Below are 23658 nucleotides of genomic sequence, written 5' to 3' on the forward strand. Positions count from 1 at the left end.
TTAGTTTTCATTTCAACATCATGTCTTTTAATTTATATATATAAAAGCCTAAGTGACCATTATGATCAGTCGACTGAACGACCGGTCGACCGGTCGCTATGACGTGCACTGACCACCAGGGGGAAGACACTCAATGCACACTGGTGGTCAGTGTGCTCCCACAGCCAGCTCTCATGGCCGGCCAACCTCCCATGGTCCCTCTGCCTGGCCAGCTGGCCCCATCAGCCCAAATCAGGACTGGGCAAGAGAGTCCCCAATCAGCCCAATCGCTGGCCAGGCCAAGGAACTCCACCCATGCACGAATTTGTGCACCGGGTCTCTAGTTTTTATCATAAAAGTAGTGCACATTTATTGACAAATACCAATGTAAAATAATCCTCTTTTCACATTCAGTGTCTTTATTTGGGGGGGAGGAGAGGTTTAAGTTTATGTTTGTGCTAATACAATCATATTTGATTTTTTTCTTTATATTTTCCTGATATGCCTTCTACTTAACCTTTTTGGGTATCACTTTCTTTAGATGAGAGAGTACATATATGTGTCTGATTTTGGGGGCAATCTGAGAGTCTTTCTCTTTTAGTGCAGGAGTTTTACATAGTTATTCTTATATATTATTTGCTATTTTTCCTGCTATTCTGCTCTTTGATTATTATTGGTGTTTTTGTTTTTAATTTGCTTTTGTTTTTCTGTTGTTGTTTTTCTGCCTTTTGGTGTGTAGATTAGGTTTGTTGTTATTTGGTTTTGAATTGCCTAATGTTTCAGGAGCCTATTTAAGTTTTATTAGTGGTTACCTTTAAATTGATCAAAAGCTTTTTAAGCCTCAGTCAAAGTCAAGAGCAAAACTGCATATGTTCATTCCAATCTATTTAAAATGAGGAACTTAGCACACTTTTATTGCTCTTTTAGTATTTGTTAATATAACCTGAGGTTTTTTTCCCAATTATTATTGTGGTCTTATTTTTTAAATTATTTAATTAGAGTTCATTTCAATGTACAGTTTCATCCCTTTTCCCTTTTCTTCTGCATTCTGGGAGGACTTCACAAACTTGTCTCCATGTCATTAAATTGACTTTTTGTTCCATAAGTTCTGCTTGTTTTCTGCCTCTTATAGATTATAGTTTGATTTCCTTTTCTCATCCATATTTCCTTTTATCTCTGTCTAGTTCCCTTTTTACTTCCTTCCATTACCTTTTCATTCCAGTCCATTTTCTTCTTAGGATATTCTGTTTTGTTTCATAGAGGCCATCTCTTTGTACTTAGTCGAAGATGCCAAGCAGTTTCCTGAATTTTCCTCTGGATCCTTCTCTAGATCACTTTCTGAGGTATGCTCTTCATCTTTCTGATGGTGTTTTATCCTTCAGACAAGATAGGATGTGTTTCAGTTGACCACATGGCGTAGATTGCCTTTGATCCTGCTTTGTCTGTTTGTGTGCTGGAGAAGTCCATCTTCAACCACAGCTGGAGAGCAGGGCGATGAGCACAGTGCTCACGAAAGTCCTTCCTCCTGCCTGGCTTTCGTGCAGCGTGTCCTTGCCCTGCTAATGTGGCGTCTGCTTTGCTGCCTGGTTCTTCAGTATGCTGAAGAAAGAGGATTCGTGAAATTCGGGTTTTCTAGATACACTACTAGCAGGTTTGTTCATTCTTTGATCCTTTCTACCGTTCTTCACTTGTGGAGACCACATCCTCCAGAATGCATTGTAGAATATTTTCTGTACCACCAGCCACCTCCTCATTCCTGCCCACTTGTTTGTAGGGATTTGAAATCATTGCTTAGATGTTAAAAGATTGGGGGGTAGATAGGAGGCCTCAGAGATCACAGGAGATTATATTACAGTTTGTGCTCCCAGACAGAAGAAGAGAACAGCCGTGCAGTTCGGATTGGTTGTGCAGTGGAACCTGGAGACCAGAAGCATTGATGGCCCAGTGGGGCTGGCTTCTGGTTTCTAGTGCAGCTTCCACTTTTCCCATGGGCAGTATCTAAAGTGAAGCCAGGGAATGCAGTAAGCCGATACCCTAGCATTCTTTTGTCTCAATCTGGAAATAGTAATTAATGTCATTTCCTTCCTGATTGAAGATTTAAGTTTTTAGTATGGTAGTTTTTGCCTTTGTCCTACATTATCATAGTATTTTAATGAGAAGTTAGAAGAGGCTGCACTGAGGGCTGCTCCTCAGAAACCATTTGAATGTTATATGTATGTGCTAGTGATTTTTCTTACCCCTTTCCTTTAAATAGATTATAAGTTAATTAATGCCTTTGTATGTGATCGCTACCTTGTTGTGTCTGCTTTCAGGCCATGCACAGATTGTCCATCTCCTTTTAGAAAGAAATAAGTCTGGAACCATCCCCTCCGACAGCCAAGGAGCAACACCCTTGCACTATGCAGCTCAGAGTAACTTTGCTGTAAGTAAAACATGACAATTATCTTTTTTCTTAATTAAATTTTAATTTTTATATGATTGTAAATTTATAGGCAGTTGTACGAAATGAAACAGTGAGGTCCAATGTTCCCTTCACCCCATTTACCTCAATGGTAAGTAACATCTTGCAAAAATGTAATGCAGTCTCATAAACAGGAAATAGACATGGATACAACCCACTGACCTTATTCAAATTTCACCATTTACATGTGCTTACTATACTAGTGTGTGAGTTTGTACAGTAATTATCTTTCAACAGTTGTCCATATTGTTAACTCTGTGATGCAAAAGATAGTCTGAGCTTTTATAAAATCGTTACATGTGAAGTTTTATGCAGTTTTTATTTTTACTGCTCAGTGTAACATTGGCCTTACTGTAAGTATACTTCATCTTTTTGTGACTTTTATAGCACTGAGGAAAACTTATTGTTCAGCAATCTACAGTTGTCCTGAAGGCACTGTGGCAAAGCTTTGGAACTAGATAAACCTTGGCTCATTCCTGACTGTGGTATTTGCTGGCCGGGCGACTTTGCACAAATTTCTTAACCTCCTTGAGTCTTAGTTTCTTCATATGTAAACGATGATAATTATACCTTTTCTTTCAGGATTGTTGTAAGAATTAGGGAAAATTTATGATATGTGCTTACTGTAGTCTTGGCATTGAGCAGGTACTCAAAAAATGGAACGCCTTCCTATTATTACTAGTGCTGATAATTGTGTCCTTTATATACCTGAAAAAGCAATCATATGAATTATTGATATTTCCAAAGATATTGAATAATATTAAAAGTTCTTCACTTACCAAATTTTATAATTTACAAAGCACTTTCTCATCCATTTTGTCACTCAGTCCAGCCAGAACATAATAGTGTCTAGGCTGCTTCAGCTCCTTGAGCATGAGTGGCCACCAAGAACCCAAGAAGTGAGCATTAAAGCAGTCACGGTTGATTTTGATGCCTTCTACATGATATGCATAGTGAAACCTTTGGTTTCATTAAATTATTAGAATGCTGTCATCAGCATAGTATACTTCTGTCTTCCTGACTTCCCCAACTGCACCATTGAATACATTTAGTACTCAGATTGCCAAAATCATATTTCCACCCTTCTTTCTCGCTGGTACTCACAGAACTATAGCTATAGTCCTTTCTTGCAGACGTTCATAAAAATTTATTTTATTTATCACCTAGAGTTCTGGCTAACCATTATCTTCTTTTATCTTCCAAGATCTCAGAAAAAATACAAAGTAGATTTTGAAGAGGATATCTTTCTTATCACAAAGAGATAAGAAAATAAGTTGCCCTAGTCTAGTCAATCTATAAAAATCAGAACTCAATCCATGTTTCACCACAAGACTATGAGATAGAACATGTTAGCCCTATTTACATATGAAGAAACCAAGGTTCCAAGAGATTAAAAGACTTGCCGCCGTAACCGGTTTGGCTCACTGGATAGAGCGTCGGCCTGCGGACTGAAGGGTCCCAGGTTCGATTCCAGTCAAGGGCACGTACCTTGGTTGCGGGCACATCCCCAGTAGGTGTGCAGGAGGCAGCTGATCGATGCTTCTAACTCTCTATCTCTCTCCCTTCTTCTCTGTAAAAGATCAATAAAATATATTAAAAAAAAAAAAAAGACTTGCCCAAGATCTTGAACCCAAGTCTAGACTCCAAATTTAACATATGTACAGATACCAGTAATTAAGTAACTATACTAATGGGACTAAGAAAAATTGTAGAACATTATGGATGTTCATTCAAAGAAATACTTGTTTGGCCGAACCGGTTTGGCTCAGTGGATAGAGCATCAGCCTGCAGACTCAAGGTTCGATTCCGGTCAAGGGCATGTACCTTGGTTGCGGGCACATCCCCAGTGGGGGGCGTGCAGGAGGCAGCTGATCAATGTTTCTCTCTCATCGATGTTCCTAACTCTCTATCCCTCTCCCTTCTTCTCTGTAAAAAATCAATAAAATATATTTTAAAAAAAATACTTGTTTGGGATAATCGGCCAATCCCAGAGATTATTTCTTTAATAATTATGCAAAATTCTAAGCTTAATATTAAGCCCATTAATTTTCTTGGACTTTATTAATTTATAAGAGGTTTTAATTCTTTTTGCAAAACAGTAACAATAACCAAAAAAAACCTACAATCATTTCATTTGATTCAAAAGTAGGGAAAAATACTTGGCTTCTTAGTAGAAATCACATATAACAGTTGCTTTGTTACCATAAAAAATACTGCTCTCTTGTCTCAAATTTTTAAATGAAGTTTTCTTACAGGAAACAGTTAAGGTCTTTTTAAAACATCCTTCAGTAAAAGATGACTCAGACCTCGAAGGAAGAACATCCTTTATGTGGGCTGCTGGGAAAGGCAGTGATGATGTCCTTAGGACTATGCTGAGTTTAAAGTCTGACATTGATATCAACATGGCAGACAAATATGGAGGTACAGGTAAGAACTGGTAGACATAATTGATTTTCTTTTATTCAGGCTCCAAAATGTAAGTGATGCTATAAAATGTACAACAGAACCTTAAAATCGTTGTTCCTAATAAAACATTATTTGACTTTCATTTTTGCTTTTTCAGTTTAGGTTGCCAGGAGATCACTCAAAGGCCTACTTCCTCTAAGTATTATGACCAAAATTAGCCTGTTTCTACCAGGTGAATGTTGGCATTTGGTTTAAAACCCTGGTTGCTCCTTACACATGATTATGGACACTCTTCTGATTATCTTAGTGTGAAAAAGCATAAACTGCCCTAACCGGTTTTGCTCAGTGGGTAGAGCGTCAGCCTGTGGACTGAAGGGTCCCGGGTTTGATTCCCATCAAGGGCACATGCCTGGGTGCTGGGCTCAATCCCCAGGAGGGGGCCTGCAGGAGGCAGGTGATCAATGAGTCTCTCATTGATATCTCTCTCTCCCTCTCTCTCTTTCTCCTCTCCCTTCCTCTCTGAAATCAATATAAATATTTTTTTAAAAAATAAATAAATAAAATATTTACAAATGGAAGGATATGATTCTAAAAGTTCAATAAAAGCAATCAGAAGTGAGGGGTATTGATGGCAGTTAGAGGGAGCACAGTAAGCCATGTGCTGATAATTGCCGAAGCCGGATGATGGCTATATTGAGTTTACTGTCTTTACTTTTGAATATGTTTAAATTTTCCATAGCATAAATTTGACTTTTAAAAAATAGCACTTCTATGTAAACTTGTGGCACTTTTTCAAAGAGGAAGCAACAATATTTAAGTCTAAGGTCATTTTAAAATAAAGTAAATGCAAATACTCAGAAATGGGGAAATTCCTTTAATAAAATCATTTGTTCTATCTTTTTTACTTAATTCACGTTGTGCTGTGTGTTTTTATGTGACATTGATGTTTATCTGAAGAGTATCTGTTGCATCCTTGTGCCCTATCACAGAATTATATGGTTTCAGAATTAGCAAGCACCTTAGAATTAGTCCTGGTCCAGAGTTTTTCAGCTGTGTTCTTTGGGACAACAGGCTTTTATACAGGTGAACTGGGAGTGTGGATGCTTAAGTGGATAACCTTCTACCCCTGTTTCAGCAGAACAATTCTAATTTTTTTTATATGTTGAATGTTTTATAAAATTTCATTTTGGGGAAAAACCATTCTTATGCTCTTAAAATGTGAAAATAATCTGCATCACACCATTCTTCAGTACTTGTCTTTCAGCCTCTGTTCGAACAGCTCCAATATAGGGAACCCAGTGCTTTACTTTTAACCTAACTCTTCTAGAATTCTCTTCCTTATACTGAGCTAAAATTTGTCAACCTGAATGTCCCACTCTGTGCTCTGTTTACATATCTGAAGTGACAGAACTTCAGATACATGAAGTCTCACACACCCATCTGAATTTTGTCTAGGCCACACCAACTCTATCCATTTAGGTCAGAGTTCTCACACTCAAGTATGCATAGGAATTACTAGGCTATTTGTCGAAATGCAGATTTCCAGATGATGTGGACAGAGATCCTATTTCAAATCCTGTCAACAAGTCCTGTTGACTCCCCCTCCAAAATATATTCTAAATCTTTTTCTTTCTCTCCTTCTCCACTCCTGCCACCCTAGTGTGAGCCATCATTTTTCACCCAGTCTACTGCAATGGTTTTAACTGAGCTCCTTGCTTATATCCTAGTCTACTACAATGCATTTCCCTGAGAACAGCTGGAGGTTTTCTGTTTAAGCCATAAATCAGACAGTCTCACTCACCTCAGTGTCTACCGCATGGCACTCATGACCTGGCCTTTTCTGCCTGCCGTGCTGCAGCTTCCTTGCCTTCCCTAAACGCACATCCATTCCTGTCCTGTCCTGACTGTTCCCTTTGCCCCGGCTACTCTTTCTCCAGATCACCGCGTTTCTCATTCAGGTCTCAGCTTAAATGCCAGTTCCTTAGCAAGGCTTTCCCTAACCACAGGTCACTCTAAAATCAAAATATCTTGTTACTTCCTTCTTTAATTATGCCATTCATCACTATCTAATACTTTCTTGCTTAGGTATATGGTTCCAGTGGGTTTGTTTGTTTGTTCTAGGTACTATAGAGCCATAACACTTAGAAAGAATTGGCCCAGGCTTCTAGATAGTTAGAATTCAGCAGAATTTATAGAGTGAATTTAAATAGAATTTAAAGAGTGACGGGATGAGACAAGCACTAAAGTGGAGTAACATAGCAGGAGTCAGCCCAACATGGAACTCACAGATAGTCACAGCCAGCCTTTGAAACCTCTTCCAAAAGCACCAAAGAAGAAACCAAATTCCATCGCAGTGTTTTCTCCAGTGTTGAAAGGAATTGCTGTTTCCTAAACTGGGCCCTGAGGAAACTGCTGACGTGTCTTTGGAGCCATATTGTATGAAAAAGGCACTCAGTGCAGTAAGATGTGCGACAACTCTCAGTAGCATGTGGGTAGCAGCCACAGGAGTAGCTCGTGTAACCACTGAAGGAAGGATTGATGTCTCCTGCCACCATCCCTCGGGCATATGCTTATTGAGGGGGTTCAGTGGGCAGTGTTGCCTGCATCATTTAAATTATTTGTCTTCTTTGTTGTTTATCTCTCACTCTCTCAGAAAGAGGAAAAGATAGTAAAATAGTAACAGAGAAGAGGGGACAATTTCAGACCAATAGGATGCAAAGGAAGAAAATAGTGAGATGAGAAAGGGAAAAGTGTGGGTAATACTCTGAATAGAAAGGAAGATAGAAATCTACAAAAGTGAAAAAGAGAATCTTTAAGATCAGATTGCATTTAGCCAAAGTGATAGGGAAATCAAAACAGGAAAAGATGCATAGTTAGAATAATAAAAAGGTAAAGTTGTTATTAAAGAGTTCATCAGCCCAGCTAGTGTGGCTCAGTGGTTGAGTGTCCACCCATGAACCAGGAAGTCAGGGTTCCATTCCCAGTCAGGGCACATGCCCAGGTTGTGGATTCGATCCCCAGTAGGGGGTGTGAAGAAGGCAGCCTATCGATGATTCTCTCTCATCATTGATGTTTCTATCTCTCTCCCCTCCCCCTCCCCTCCTCCCTCTCCCTCTATCTGGAATCAATAAAAACATAACAAAAAATTAAAGAGTTTATCACCTTCTCTTGCTCCCTTTTTAGCTTTACATGCTGCTGCCCTTTCTGGCCATGTCAGCACCGTGAAGCTATTATTGGAAAATAATGCTCAAGTAGATGCTACTGATGTCATGAAGCATACTCCACTTTTCCGAGCCTGTGAGATGGGACACAAAGATGTGATTCAGACCCTTATTAAAGGTTAGTTATTACGAGTGCTCCTAAATGGGGACATCTGTAATAGTGTCAACAATTAAAAAAAGTCACTCTCAAAATGTAGGAATTATTGCATTCACCATTTGAAATACACAGCCTTACATAGCAGAGCCGCCTGGGTAGAGGATAGAGGGTAGAGCACCCGCCTGGCATCAAGAAACACAGGGCCTACCTCCACTTATTGGTAGTTGTGTGATTTTGGCAGTTACTTCACCTGCCTGATCCTGTTTTATCTTCTGTAAAAGGGAAATGATGCCAAACCTGACCAAGGCTTATTGTAAACATCTGAAGTAGATAATATATGTGGAAGCATTCTGCTAAGCATATAAAGCATGTAAGAATCTGTTTGTTCTCTATGATAGTCATTTTCATTATATTCTTGCTTTTTCAGGTGGAGCAAGGGTAGATCTAGTTGACCAGGACGGTCATTCTCTTCTTCACTGGGCAGCGCTGGGAGGAAATGCCGATGTTTGCCAGATATTGATAGAAAATAAGATCAATCCAAATGTGCAAGATTACGCAGGAAGAACCCCTCTGCAGTGTGCTGCGTATGGGGGATACATCAACTGCATGGCAGTGCTCATGGAGAATAATGCAGACCCTAACATTCAAGACAAAGAGGTAGAAAGGCTGGGTCTTTCTATATTGTCTGCTCCAAAGTGTTTAGAGTATTTTTTTCTTTGTTCACTGAAATTAAGTAAAACGACAATTTGCCAAATGAAGAGATCCCCCACAAATCTGCTAATTAAAAATGATTTTTATTTGCCCATGCTCTCTTCAAGTCCTTGCCTATATACCTATATAATTTAACAAAGTCATAATGGGAATAACTCTGTAACTTTGTAAAGTATATATACATGGCATATGGATATGTATGTATATAAATATATGATGTGATTTTACAAACCACATTTGGTTTTGTTCACTTAAAATTATCACCAATATTTTTTATTTGGTTTATAATCTTTTTCATAATCGTGGATGTTTAACATCCCAGAGTTCTAAGAGTGTTCAATCCTCACATAAATTCTATAGCGTAGTTACTATTATTATCCCCATTTTACAGATGAGGAACTTAAAGCTCATGGAGCCTAAATAATTACCCTAAGGGGACTACAGTGGCAGGTTGGAGGGAGTCAGGGTCCAAACTATGCCTGTTACCCAGATTTTAGAATTAAATAAGTAACTTCCTATTGCTGGACACATGTTCTTTATTACAGATCGTGTTTCATTAATCATCTTTGTGCATTTAACTTTATTTGTATTATTACCTTGGAATAATTTCCAAGTGAGATTATTGAATCAAAGAATGAATGGTATATGAATGCTTATGCTCTGGTATATACTGTTGAACTGATTTCTAAAGCATGTGGGTTAATCTATGCTTCCTCTAGCTGTGTAGTAATATATTGCTTTCTTTCAATTTAGCCAATATTGACTTTTGCTACTTTAATTACTTTAACTCCTTAAATATACTAGTTTATTATGTTTTCCAAGTCAGAAAATGTATGTCCTATTAATTCCTTCAATAAATATTTATCAAAATTGTTACTATATAAAATTAACACAATGAAAAAATATAAATATGGTCCTTATACCTAAGTTATTAGAAATACATCTTTTATAATTTGCTATACCTTTTATATTTTTTACAAGTTGCCAGTTTCTTACATAAGTATTATATTAATCTACTTTCTAGTTCTACTTTTATATGTCATGTTTTTATGTGTACTATTTTGGATTATCTACATAACAATCATGCTGTATGTGAATAATAACATTTTTCTTTCTTCCTTTCCAGTCCTTACACCTTTCACTTCTTGTCTTAAATTATTGAACTACCTAGGACCTCCAATATAATGTTGAATGGAATTGGTGGTAGTTGACATTCTTAACTCATTCTGGTTTCTCAAAGACAAAGCTTTCAATATTTTACCATTGAATATGATAGTTCTATAAGTTCTCTTATATTTCTACTTGCTAAAAACTTTTTTAAAATCATGCTGTTTAATTTCTGCCATGCTACTTCTGCATCTATCAACATGATAGTATTATTTCTCTCCTTTTTGCTGTTAATATGATGAATTACATTGATTGATTACATTTTTTTCAGACGCTAACGCCACTTATGATATATTTTTAAAATGTATATATTAGTGGATTTTATTTGCTAATATTTTGAGATTTTTGCATATGTTCATGAGAGAGTTTGACCTATAATTTTTCTTCCTTGTATTATACTTGTCAGGTTTCAGTAGCAGGGTTACACTGACCTTATAAAAAGAGTTAGGAAGTAGTACATCTTTTCTTAGTCTCCTAATGAATTTGTGTAAGATTGTTCTTACTTCTTCCTTAAATGATGCCACGTAATGGAGTGATAATATTGGCCACTTGGTTATGACACCATCCTTTTCTCCACTGTATACTTAATATTTTTCCTTACTATAATTAAGTAATATGAGGAGAGAATTGTTTATTTTTTGAGTTAGTATAATTAACTATGTGTCCAAAAATACCTACTCCAGATGGACTTGATTTTTGCTCATGCTTGTAGGGAAGAACAGCTTTGCACTGGTCATGTAACAACGGATACCTTGATGCCATTAAATTACTGCTAGACTTCGCTGCTTTTCCCAATCAGATGGAAAACAATGAAGAGAGGTGAGTCAGCTGTTGATAAAAAGAATGTATTGTTGTTCATATCACATTCTTTCTGCCAGATTTTTTAAATCTCAAATTTAGATACTGGTTCAGATATAATAAGTATACTCATAAGGAAACACTAAATTAAGAAATCCTGAACCAGAAAGAAAAGAGCAAAACTTCTATGCAGTATCAACTTAGAATTTCTGGATTTTATTCAGACGTTAGATATCACCTAGGGTCAGCTCACATTTTACAGATGAGGAAACAACACGCCTTCTTTCTGGCTGGTGGCTAGCCTAAAGACAGGGGGTCCCAATTGACTGGGACAAGGGATTCGGTTAGGCCAGTGGCACGTATTATATATCAAGAAGTTTCTCTTGATGAGAGGATATTATCAATTAGTGGACAAAGGTGCCACCAGGTAGCATGAAAAAATGAGAAGCTAAGCTGAAAGTTCAGGATTTTAGTTTCAATACAGAATTCTTGAATAATATGAGACTCACAGAATTAGGCTGGGGTTGTTCCCCCAGGACCCAGGCCTAATAAAAAGGACAGACACAGTGTGAAACTTAAGCAGAAGAGATTCATGGTGGTATTGGATCTAGAGTCTAGTAATTTGTAGGTAACAACTAAGTTTGTAATCAGACATCCATACCTAAACTCCCCACCCAGGTCTGTGCTTTAGATTTCATTGTTTGTGGATGCTCTAGCTAGAGTGGCCCCTGTTATAACACCATCCCTACCCTCTTAGCACCACCGCCAGTCCTTCCTTTCTGTCATGGACACTTTGAAGAGAAGGAAGGACTTTCTCTAGGGCAGCTGTCTTAGTGGAAACATGCTCCTCAGATCTGGGGCCAACCCCATCATCTTCTCAGAACCCATAGTTATAGCCTCCATCCGTTATCTTCCAACTCTTTCTCTGCGTCCAAAGTCTTTCTTCTCGCAGACTGTCTTCACTGCCTCCATTTCTTCATGCTCACCATTCATGCCATTGCAGTCTGGCTTCATCTCACGTCTCCTGAAACTGTGTCTTTTCATAGTTGAAAAGTGATAGTTGTCCTTACTGTCCATTCTCATGGCCTTTCTGCATCCTGCTTCTGTTGCCTCCTCTTCTTTACCTTATTGAGACTCTATCTTCTTTAAGCTTCTGTGACAGTTTATTTTCTCTTCTGATCATCTCTGCTCCTTCTTCATTTCTTTTGGCTTCTCTTCTGTTTTTTATTTATTTTTAATATAAACATTCTTCAAGGACCAGATCTCTTCTCTCAGCCTATCTCCTTTGGTGATCTGACCAACCATTGATGTTTCGGCAATCACCTGGGTCCTGTTGGGTTTAAAAACTGTATTTCAGACTCAGGGTCTCTCCTTGCTTCACAGTCATCTCTTCATTGCCAGCATCATTGTCTAAATCAAGCTCTCTTTGACTCTTTCTGGGACTGGCACAGTGTCTCCTTGCTCTTTTCCCTCCTTTGACCTTTCCTCATTCCATTCATCGGCTTCCAAAGTAGCCTTGCTAACTCATATTCTAATGTAATTGTTAATCATGTCATTCCTCTGTTCAAATGCCGTCTCATCTAAGGAGGTTGTTCTGATCCCATAGTCATGTGTCCCAAACTTCGTTCTACCCTACACTGTATTTTTACAGCAGTTGGCACATTTCACTTTATATTATAATTTTGTATACTCTGTCTTCCCTATTAGCAGAGAACTCCTAAGGATCATGGTCATCTCTGTACAGTGTACAGTGCTTTTTATGAAGTGGATGCTCAGTAAATAAGTGTTGGTTGTCAATTTGGTATTGTCTGGATCTTAGTAACCATTGCCCTGCTTTATACCTGCGTCAGAAACTTCTGGAATTCTTAGAGCACTTGAAGAATTAGATAAAGCAGACTAATATATCTTATTTTAGGAGCAATTATATAAAGAACGCACTCTATTATAGTCATATGATAACTACAAAACAAAAAAAAAATTGAAGATTTAGGGGGTTGGGCATCTAAGGAAGCTGGAAGCCCAGTGGAGTCCTCAAGGCTGCGGCTGTGACATGAAAGCAGATGTGTGAGCGGGATGATTTCTCCCCCTGAAATCCTAAAACCACCAAAGGGAAGGTTTAAGAATCCTAAGAATTAGTGGTGTTTTATTTCTGTAAAGCATGTGTTCTATTACAGTGTTTACCACATGCCTATTATTTTTTAGGAAACAGTAAAAAAACATTTTGTTTGCAATTCAGTTCCCATTTATATGTGAAGCATTGAATTCCAGACCTAAGTAAGCCTATGAATTAAGGTGCTTACTGCCTCCTGGAGAAAGAATAGGTTAATTACAGACCAAACGACCATAGGAAAAGCCCGCCTAACTGAACTTGCCAATCTATAAATGAAAAGAGACAGTGGCAATATTCCAGGCCCCTTTAATGTTTCATCAGCAATGCACCTTGATGTACAAATGTCAGAGCTTGGCACTGCCTTTTATGTTTATTGACATTCTAGTTTAGGCATTCTGCTCATCCCAGCAGACCATTCCCACTTGGCAGGTCCAATTGTATCTTGTCTCGCCTTTATCTACATTGTTTCTTGCCTGGTTACCATCAGTGTGGGGCTAATTTTTACTTCTCATGCATTGACACTAACCCCTTGATGTGCACTGCTTAGACATAATTTTTGCCAGCTCCTGCTGGCTTTCAGTCAATAACTATCTGACAGCCACACTCTGATACTGATGGGAATATTCACAGCACTTGAATGTTTCTAAATTGAATTGGGAGTAAAGAAAGATTTCTATAGTAATAATCACAATATGGTCAGTTGCTTGAACTCTAGGTATATGGACTTTCAATCTTAAAACCTTGCTAGGTATTTGGATTGTGTGTTTTTTGAGCAAAAATTGACTGAGAATCCTAAATAAACCAGTTGGGGGAAATTTTTTATTTTTTATTTTTGGAAATTGGGGGGAATTCGAATACGGAGTTGACATTGGATCTTACTAAGGAATTCCTGTTAATTTTGTTAATACAATAGTGATGTGGTTATGTTCATATTATTTATAGATGAATACTGAAATGCAGGGAAATGTAATGATAGAAATTCTGGGATTTGCTTTAAGATTCTTTAGCAAAAGTGAAAAGGAAGGACTTGGATGAAGCAAATGTGGCAAGGATCTTGCTAATTGTTACATTTGGATGATGGGTGTGCAAAGCAGAATGGTGTCATACCCTCTACTTTTGTTTATGTTTGAGTTGTCTCCTTATAAAAATATACTCTCAGGCAGTTTGTGAATTGAAACGCAATTTCTATTCACAAACTGCCTGAGAGATCTAGTTCTTCCCCCCTCCTTTTCACCTGTTACAAATGAGAAAACAGAAGCTCAGAGAAGTGAAGAGAATGTCCAGGTCCTATAGGTCTCAGACTCCCGGTTCAGCATTCTTTAGGGTATCTTATGCTACCTGTTCTTTGCTTTTTTCATATTTGTAAGTATAGGCATAGTTTGGGCCTTACTTTCATAAATCAGATTTTTATAATCTTGCTTGTATACTATATGAAAGACACTACATTTTATTTTAGAAGAAATAACTTACTAAATATAGGTTATCCACGTTGATTTTAGAAGTCTCATTCTCTTAAGAGACTTAAACTCAGTAATTGATAGATGTGCTGTAGAAAGATTATTGAACAGGGAAACATTTGATCTTAGTTTCAGTCTAGATTCTGCAGGTTACTAGTTACGTAACCTTCAGCAAGTTGCTGAATTTTTCTGAGTCTGTTTATTGAGTTTATTTCCCTAAATGTCCTCTAAAATTCAATTTAGCTCTACTATTGTGTGATAATATTTACCATTTAATATGTAGTTAATTTTTTAAACTGCGTATAAATAATGTTTTAAAGTTTACATACGCACCTCTACTTATGGGCCTTCTGGTCCCTGAACAGGAGTGGCAGATGGAGCTGCCCTTAAGTGAGGTTCCTTACCTTTAGCACTTGGGGCTTCCTTCTGAATTCAGTTTCCTTATTGAAGTGGCCAAACCACCCTTTGCTTATACTCAAAACCCTGTCCTTCTATGGCATACTGTAGCTATTAGATGAATTTTGAAGAGATTTTTTTTTCCTGTAATCATTGGATAGTTTTCTGTGTCTAATGATGCTTTCATATAATCATCATTTATTCCACTTCATATATCAGCTGATTATTTTCTCTGAACATCTCTTATTGCATTGAATTAGTAACAGTCACTCAGAGAGGAATCAGATCAGTGGCAGCCATTAGGTGGCCATAAATACTAGTTTGAGTCCAATGGAAATAATATTTATGATAAGTGATTATGGTGTCACAAATCATACTGCAATGTATGTCCTATAATAACAGTAATAGCCGATATGTATGAACTCCTTTGTGCCAGGCACAATGCCAGTCTTTATATATTTTTTCTTCATGCCAAGTCTGTGATGAGGAAACCTGGGGCTTAGAAACATCAAGTAAGTTGTTTAAGAAGTGACAGTTATCATCACCATTGTTGGATGGTGGAATTTGGGGTTTTGGGGTTTTTTTATTTCAATATTTTTATTTTTCACATTGTTTAAATTCTTAGATGTGTACTTTTCATGAAGTAGTCACTTTCTTTAAAAAAGGAAAGCATATCTGCCAAGATAGTAACAGTGGTTAATTGTGAGGGTGGTGATTTGGATGACTATTTTCTTCCGTGGTATTTGTCTAATTTATTTTATATTTCCAAAAATAGAAAAATGTGTTTTTAAAATTTGAAACACATAACTACATGACAATAATATGTATCCTTTCTAAATAACATATTTATCAACAAGGGGCTATATGTCCACCGTACAAAGTCTAAAAGGCATAAAAGGGCCTTGAGTGAAAACGGAATGTCCCTCTATGCTTGCCTCTGAGACAGTCGGTTTCTCTCTCAGGCATTGCTGTCACCAGTTTCTTGGGAAACTTCTGGAAATATGTTTTATATAGGTGAACACACACGGATAAATTCTTTCTTGTACAGTGGAGCATGCCACAATACTCTTCTGTTTCTTACTTTTTCCTTTTTACATTTAACAAGAGATCCTGGAGATTGTTCCTTGTTTATTCATACATGCAGGAGTGGCTGCATTATACTGATGACTTCGTTGCATGGGTGGCCTGTGCTTTATTTAACTGGTCCTCTGTTGATGCATATTGAGGTTGTTTGCATTCTTCTACTATTACAAGCTGTGCTTTTGTGAATATCCTTGCACATAAAGCAGCTCACAAAGGAGAGCAGATCTGGGGGGTAAATGCCTGTATGTGAAATGCCTATGTTGAAAGTCAGATACATACATAATTTTGAAAGGTATGCCAAATTGTTCTCCCTAAAGATTAAGGTAGTGTGTGAGAGATTGCCAGCACAGTCGGTTCTTAAACTTTCTGGTGCGTGCTAATCTAATTATGAAAATGCTCTTTCGTATGAGTCTTAATTTGTATTTCTCTTAAATTAGTGAGATTGGACATATGTTTAGGAGCCATTAGTATTTCCTGTTATGGGAACGCTTTTACCTTTGTTTTTGGTGTTTTTGCCCTGCAAAGTTTTATTGTGTGTGTGTGTGTGTGTGTGTGTGTGTGTTTATGTAATTGGATTTATCAAGCATAAGGTTTCTGACTTTTGTACCTTTTTTTTTTCAAAGACTTCCCTCTTCAATTTTTAAGAAATCTTCCATGATTTCTTATGGTATATTTATGACTTCTTTTATGTGTATATATATATTTAGATCTTTGCCTCATTTATAATTTCTTTTAGAATAAAATGTGATATAAATATTTTTTCCCCAGATGGCTAACCAGTTGTTTCAGCATTATTTAATAATTCATCCTTTCTCCAGCTATGGAGCCATCCTTATCATATACTAAATCTCTCCATTTGGAGGTATATTTTTAATTTCTGTTTTAAATATGTTTTATTGAAATTTTTTTAGAGAGAGAGGGAGAGAGAAACATCAGTAAGAGAGGAGCATTGATCAGCTGCTGCCTGCATGCTCCCTACTGGGGATCTAGCCTGCAACCCAGTCATGTGCCCTGACCTTGAATTAAACTGGCGACTTCTGGGTACATAGGACGATGATCAACCAACTGAGCCACCCTGGCCAGAGCTATTTTGTATTTCATTAACACTCAAATTATGAATCTCACAGAATATTATTTTCAGTCCCTTTTCAGATAGGAATGAGGAATTATTTGGAACATGGGAAAGAGGAAAGGGATCATGTTCTCACAGCCCCCAGTTTGTGAGCCAGTGAGGAAAACTCAGGAACTGATGTGGTCAGTAGCACAGAACACCTGACCCAGCTTCCCCCTTGCTTGTGCCCCTCAGAGAACAGAAGGAGCTGCTTTGCCTGAGGAATGTTCCGTGTCTCCACATGTTTCCTTTCCCTGCTTGTATTGCCAGTTAGCTGTACCTCGAATTACATTCCGGCACTAAAAAGTCTCCCTGCCTCAGGTACACTCCCCTCGATTATGCTTTGCTTGGTGAGCGCCACGAAGTGATCCAGTTCATGTTGGAGCATGGCGCCCTGTCCATCGCAGCCATCCAGGACATCGCCGCCTTCAAAATCCAAGCTGTGTACAAAGGCTACAAGGTCAGGAAAGCTTTCCGAGACCGCAAGAACCTCCTCATGAAGCATGAGCAGCTGAGGAAAGATGCTGCTGCCAAGTAAGTCCCAGCTGTTAGCGATGGGTGATGTGTTCTCACAACTCAGGTCAGGGCTGGAGGGGCGGAGCGGGAGTCGGGGAGAGAATCTGAAATAGCTTTGATCCCTGTACCCAAGCCCCCTTCCCCCTTCTGCTCACCAGTCCTTCGGAGGACTGAGGCTGAAATGAAGGCCAAGATCTAACCTCTGCATGGTGGCTGTTCCTCTCAGTTTCCCGGGGAAGGAGTGGAGGGTGGCCGTGCTCCCTCAGTGAGCTGCAAAGAGAAAGCTGGTTTTCTCACCTCTCCTGCCTTTCCCAAAGAAACTTCCACCAGTGCCTGCCTGCTTCCACAAGACTCATCGAGCTTTGATTTGATTAAAGCAGCCAACTTGTATAAATAACTTGCTTCTCCCCCACCTATTCCTTGGCAAATTTATACTAAATAATGTAATTTATTCAATGATCATTGATTGAATTCTACTGTACATACAAAACTTTTGGCTAGAGCCTACAGAGAAAATAGTAACTAAAAGGAAAATACTTGCTTCAAGAACTTCACACTTTTCTGGATAATGATACAAAATGTGCAAAATAGTCATAGGTACGTATTATACATTGTGATTATCTTACCGTAAGTGATAGATTTTAGGTTAGGCTTTGGTTTGCCTTTACTTTGATACCTGTGTTGGGTATTTTAAATAGCAGGAGGTATCACATTAGCAGGTATAGAGACCAAAACTTCTGATGATAAAGATGCGGACAACAGGTAGATTCCTGAGAGACAACTTCCGGGCTGTGTCTTGAATGTTTCCAAATCTTGGATCATGCCACCTCTTAATTCCTTCCATATCTTGCCCACAAGGGGGAAGCATATGTGTAATAAATAGCAATTAAAAATAATCATCAAAGGCAGGATAAACCATGTCAGCAAGAAGTTAAATACCACCGTGCACTGGAATACGCACCGTGAGGCAGCCTTCGCCAGACAAGATTGACAGAAACACATTCTTTTCTGTGACTCTGAAGCTAGCAAAGTAGGTGGCATCCTCGGAAACATTCCTTTGCATTGGTCTCTTAATGAGGCCCATGGCATCACATGTGCCAGAGAATCCAGTAATTACCTAAAGCCTCTACATGCCTGTTTCCAGCCTTCTTATCAAAGTCCTCTGCGTGTGAGTGACAACTGGAAGTAGGTAATACACGTGACAAATTATCCTGAGAAGCAAGTAAATATTCTCTACAAGGGATGGAATATTGTATTTCCTTCCACTGGTGTTTCTATAAACTCGTCCTGACACCTCCGTGACCCTTTCCCAGGAGTCCTCGTGGAAATCACCTTTCTTAAAGGATGGATGTGAAAGGAACTTGTTTAATTTACAGTGATTTTTAATTTACTGATAAAGAAATTGAGAGAGACGTTTTAGTCATATTCTCTAAGGCGTTGTGTTTTTTTTTAAAATACTGCTTAAAGAATACCTATAATCCATTCAAAAGCACTTTATAACTCATACTGCTCCACCTGTGTTGTTGCCAAAATGAACATTACCATAATTTGCCTGCCGAAGCACACCGTTGAGTGCACACTAAATTAAGACCGTGTTTATGTGGATCACTCTTTTTCCCTGGAGCTTCCTTTTTGCCAGGTTTTTATTTCACTCTCTAATCATAGATCTCCTCTAAATTGTAGACTCTTCCTTCTCACATTTTTAAATTATACCATCTCCACACTGAGGTCATCCCTGTGAGCAAACTCCTTAGACCTCTACTCCTGCTATGCTTTTTTTAATCATTATTATTGAAAATGTATCTACTTTTAAGACTTAAATTACTTAATCTCTGTAAATAACCCCTTAATCTGTCTCATATCTTGACCTCCTGGAGCTCTAATCCAGGCTCATCAGCTGCCTCCTGGGCATCTTCACCTCACTGTCCTTTGGCCACTGCCAGCATTTCAGGTCACTGGACATTTCCATTGTGTGTCCTGTTGTCACCACCACTGCAGACCCACTGTGTGAAACCTGCAGCTCATCACCACAGCCTGTCTCCTCTCGCCTCCTGACTTCCCTGCTAGTGCATCCACCACTGATTCTCTTCATTCCTCTTTTGAAATGTACTGTTATGTCCTTTTGCTTTCCTTCTCTGTCCCATTACTCAATACAAGCCCTTATTCTTGAATACCAGGCATGATGCTGTGTAAGACCTTCAACATTTTACTTCCGCTTATATCTCCAAGTCTCATTTCTCTCTACTACTCCCACCCTTCCACACCTTCCATTTGAGGTCTCAGCCATCCTGAACTTTCTTTGCTTCCTCTCTTACCACTTTCTTTACTAACCACACTCTCTGGGAGAGCTGAGCTGCCTCTGGCTAGTGTATGAGAGTGAGTATGCCTCTCAGAGTTACATAATCAAGTCCAGTTTGGGTCACCCCATTTAAACTCTTGTCATGCTGTAGTCCCTTCTACAAGAGGCTGTTCTGTGTCCACAAAAAGTTAAATAACAAGGAATTCTGTGCGTCTCATGCAGTACATTCCATTAGTGGGCAGTTCTATCTGGCAGAAGTCTTTTCTAACTTTTGGTTTTGAGCTAAAGATAAAAGTCTAAATCTTCTCTATAAACAAACCTTCAGATCATTAAAGAAAGTGTTCATGACACTCACACTCCTACCCTAGGTCTCCTTTTTGCCTCAAAGCAGATCCTCTTGCAGCCTGCTCCCCAAACATCTTCACTTTGTCAATGCCTGTCTCCAGGATGGACTTATAGGTCTGACTCTTCTGCTCATGCTGTGGTCTGACCCATGGGAAATCACTTCCATGATGCTCCTTCATACCATCCCACTGCCCTGAGCCTCAGATTCCCATCAGTAAAATAAAAAGGACAGGCTTTGGGGCCCCATGAATTCCCTGAAACTCCATGAAGCGTTTCCTATGTCATGCACATATGTGGATTTTGAGGGAGAGTATCTACATTTTTGTCACATTCTCAAAGAGGGTCCATGAGTCACAGAGATTCTTAAAAATAGGACTAAATGATATCTGAGGTCCCTCCCAGCTCTAACATTCTATATGCCAAAGGTTCTAAAACACATGGCATTTTCTTATTCCCTTGAGAGGAAGTCAGAGACCAAGTATTACTAGGGCTGTTATTCAGCGACAATGAAGAGATAGACTCTGACAGGTCCCCTCCTCACAGTGCAGTGCCAACTGAAAAGGTTAGCACTAAACCTTTTCTGTCTTGTGAGATAATCAGCTTCCCCTCACTGGAAATGTTCTAGCTGAAATTGAATTATCATCTCTGCAGGGTGATACATAAGGAGTTTTGAAGTTATATAAAGAGCTGGTCTCGAAGGTCTCTTCTGAGTCAAACATTCTGTTGGAGGTAGTCTGCATGTCTTTGCTCATGCTCTTTCCTCTGCTGAAATAACCTCTCGCTTCTCTCCTCTCCTTTTGACATTCTGTGGAGCCAGTGAAAATAGTCGCATATCCTCCACAGCTCTGTGTGGATACCTCTATTTTAGCACTCATCACATCCAAAACTTACTATCAGCACGAGTGCCTGGATCAGGTTCCCCACTAGATTGTCAATTCTTGAGAGCAGGGACTGTGTTATGTATGCATCTCTAGGGCCTAGAACACTTGATGGAACATTAATAATAAATGTTCAATAACTGACCCAGCCTGGATCTAGCTCAGGGGTGGGGAGCATCCGGCCTATGGCTCATATGAGGCCTGAGAAATCATTTGGTCTGGCCCTGCCAAGGCATTAGGGGTGAGTTAATTAAATGTTTCACCAAATATGGCAGGCTAATTTTTAAGTTGATCATTTTGTATGGCTCAAGGATAATGTTAGAAATATCCAAATGGCCCTTGGCAGAAAAAAGGTTCCCCACCCCAGGTCTAGACCTTACGTAAATAATTCATTATTCTAGGCCTTAGCTTCCCCTCTGTCCAGTGGAGGGCTGGGCCAGATGCTCTCTCTGGTCTCCCTCAGTTCTAGTCCAGGAACTCTCTGTAGTCCTACTTTCACTGATGTGCCTTCCTCAGGCAGCAAACACATGTACATACCATTTATCCCCACAACCCATGCTAGGCATGTATGTATGCATTTGGTTTTCCAACTCCCTCCATGTGTATTATAAGCAGATTACGATGTTTAAAAGGATGTAAGAGCAGGAGGCTCACCACTGCATGAGACCCCACTCTGTGGCCTCCACAGAGACTGGTATTTGCCCCATTTTGACAAGAAGTCATTAGTCTATCAGATACTACATTCCCTGAATATTCAGGTTTCCATTGCCATGAGTATAGGACCTACGTGAGGTTTCAGAGATGTGATTCAAGTGGCTTCATGGAACAGGGATTAGTGAGGTTTCAGTCGGGAGCATTTGCTAAAAATACCTTTATGCCCAGCCCTGTAGTTCTTAGACTGCATGTCACTCAGGCCACGCCCAGGTTTCTTCGCTTCCAATCAGATCCAGTTGCAGGGAAGCTTATTGTAATAGCTTTACCTCTACATAGAAGTAATAATGATTACTTATATTTATACTGCTGTAAGCTTGCAGAGTTCTTACACATTAATTCACTAAATCTGTACAATAAATCAATAAAGTAGGCGGGCATTACTCCTTAATCTTATTTCATAGATGGGAAAATAACAGAGGTTAACTTGCCTAAAATCACACAGCTGGTCGGAGCAAAAGGTGGCACTTGAATCTCACTTCTACCCTGAGCCAGGTTCCTACAGTGTTTGGTTCATGCTTATGCTAGAGACTGTCCCCCTTACGAGCACTTTCCTGCTAGGCCACATGGAACAGCTCTGGCTTCTTTTTTCTGACTTCCACCCATAAGTGTAACTTGGGGGTGGCAGAAGCAGGCCCCCAAGTCAGCTTTTCTCCTAACCCAGTGCCTATTCACTTGTGCCAGTGTTGTCTCCAGTGATTACAGGAGTGGTGCCAAGTCACCACCATTAAGTCTGCAATGTAGTTCAATAAAAATCTTCCTATTGCTCTCACGGCAAACAGCAGAGCACACCAATATCTCCTACATCCTTGAGAAAGCTAAGAAAATTAGTTGGCCCCAAGCCTACACCAGGGCTCTGAACAAGAATGGCATTAGGGCAAAGCTGGTTCAAATCGGTCTAACAAGACACACTCACTAGATCTCCCTTATCTGTGGGAACCATTTTAATCACCTCTCTCAAACTTCTCTTAGGCCTTGTATTCATGCAAACTTGAATACTCATTGAATAGAAAAAGCCTGCCTATTTCTGCAGTGTCTGTTATAATTAATTTCTTTTGTCAAAACTTGGCAAACACGGCACTCTGGGAGCCGTACAGTGGGGTAGGAAAAATGTCAACTTCTGGGACTCAGATTCTCTAGGCCCAGAGTCAGGTCTATGCTATGTTGTGAGGTTGCATCCAGTGCTGAGATGCCAGAGCTGTTAGACTTTCAAGTCGTTCTTGCCCTGATCTGGTTCTCTGCACATCAAGCAAGCTTTGATTCCTTAGTTTCTTATTGGCCTTTATTTTTCTTTTTTTTCAGTTGTCATCTAGGCTACTAATCTGTAGAAATTCCCATCACTGGTCTTAGGTCTTGGGGGATTTAGGGTGCATCTCTGCGCCACAGTAGCCCTTTGGAGGTTTGCAGCAGCATGTGTTCTTGAAATCTTTTCTTCCCTGCATGAAACGGCTCCAGTTCCTCCAGCCCATCACCTAGAGACCCTCTCCCCTCTGACGCTCAGGAATCAAAGCAGATGTTGTCAAAGCTCTGATCCCCAGTTGATGTGCTCACCTTGTGAGCCTCTGGGGAGCTGCAAAAATTGTTCTAGAAAAGACAGTACAAATGAGACTAATTGCCATCCCATCAAAAGCTGCTGTCTGGCCATTCTCCCTTAATAGAAAAAAGGAGAGAAAAATGTGACTGTTTTATACATTATGATTCTGCCCTGTAATACCTTCCCTGCTACCATGTTACTTGCAGTGTCATGGACAGGACTCTTTTCTTTGTCTTTAAATTGTCATATAAACTAGAATAACATTGGTTCTTTTTCTGGTATATGTTTCCTGAACTTTATAAAAATAGTTCATGTTTATAGCATAGCCCACTGTGAAAATTAAAGATCTTTGGTATTCTATAATAAATTATTTGGAGG

General features: G+C 39.1%; 1 protein-coding gene across 1 annotated transcript in view; it reads left to right on the plus strand.

Moving 5' to 3' along the window:
- The window catches only part of INVS (inversin), a 119786-nt gene that overhangs the window by 70432 nt on the left and 25696 nt on the right, over positions 1-23658 (plus strand). The window contains exons 6-11 of the mRNA XM_081103571.1: positions 2292-2401; positions 4696-4867; positions 8030-8185; positions 8592-8821; positions 10755-10861; positions 17319-17531. Of these exons, the coding sequence (XP_080959697.1) occupies positions 2292-2401; positions 4696-4867; positions 8030-8185; positions 8592-8821; positions 10755-10861; positions 17319-17531 (988 nt within the window). The remainder of the gene's footprint in view (positions 1-2291; positions 2402-4695; positions 4868-8029; positions 8186-8591; positions 8822-10754; positions 10862-17318; positions 17532-23658) is intronic.

Source organism: Myotis nattereri (genome assembly GCF_964212035.1).
Source record: "Myotis nattereri genome assembly, chromosome: 12".
NCBI lineage: Eukaryota > Metazoa > Chordata > Mammalia > Chiroptera > Vespertilionidae > Myotis > Myotis nattereri.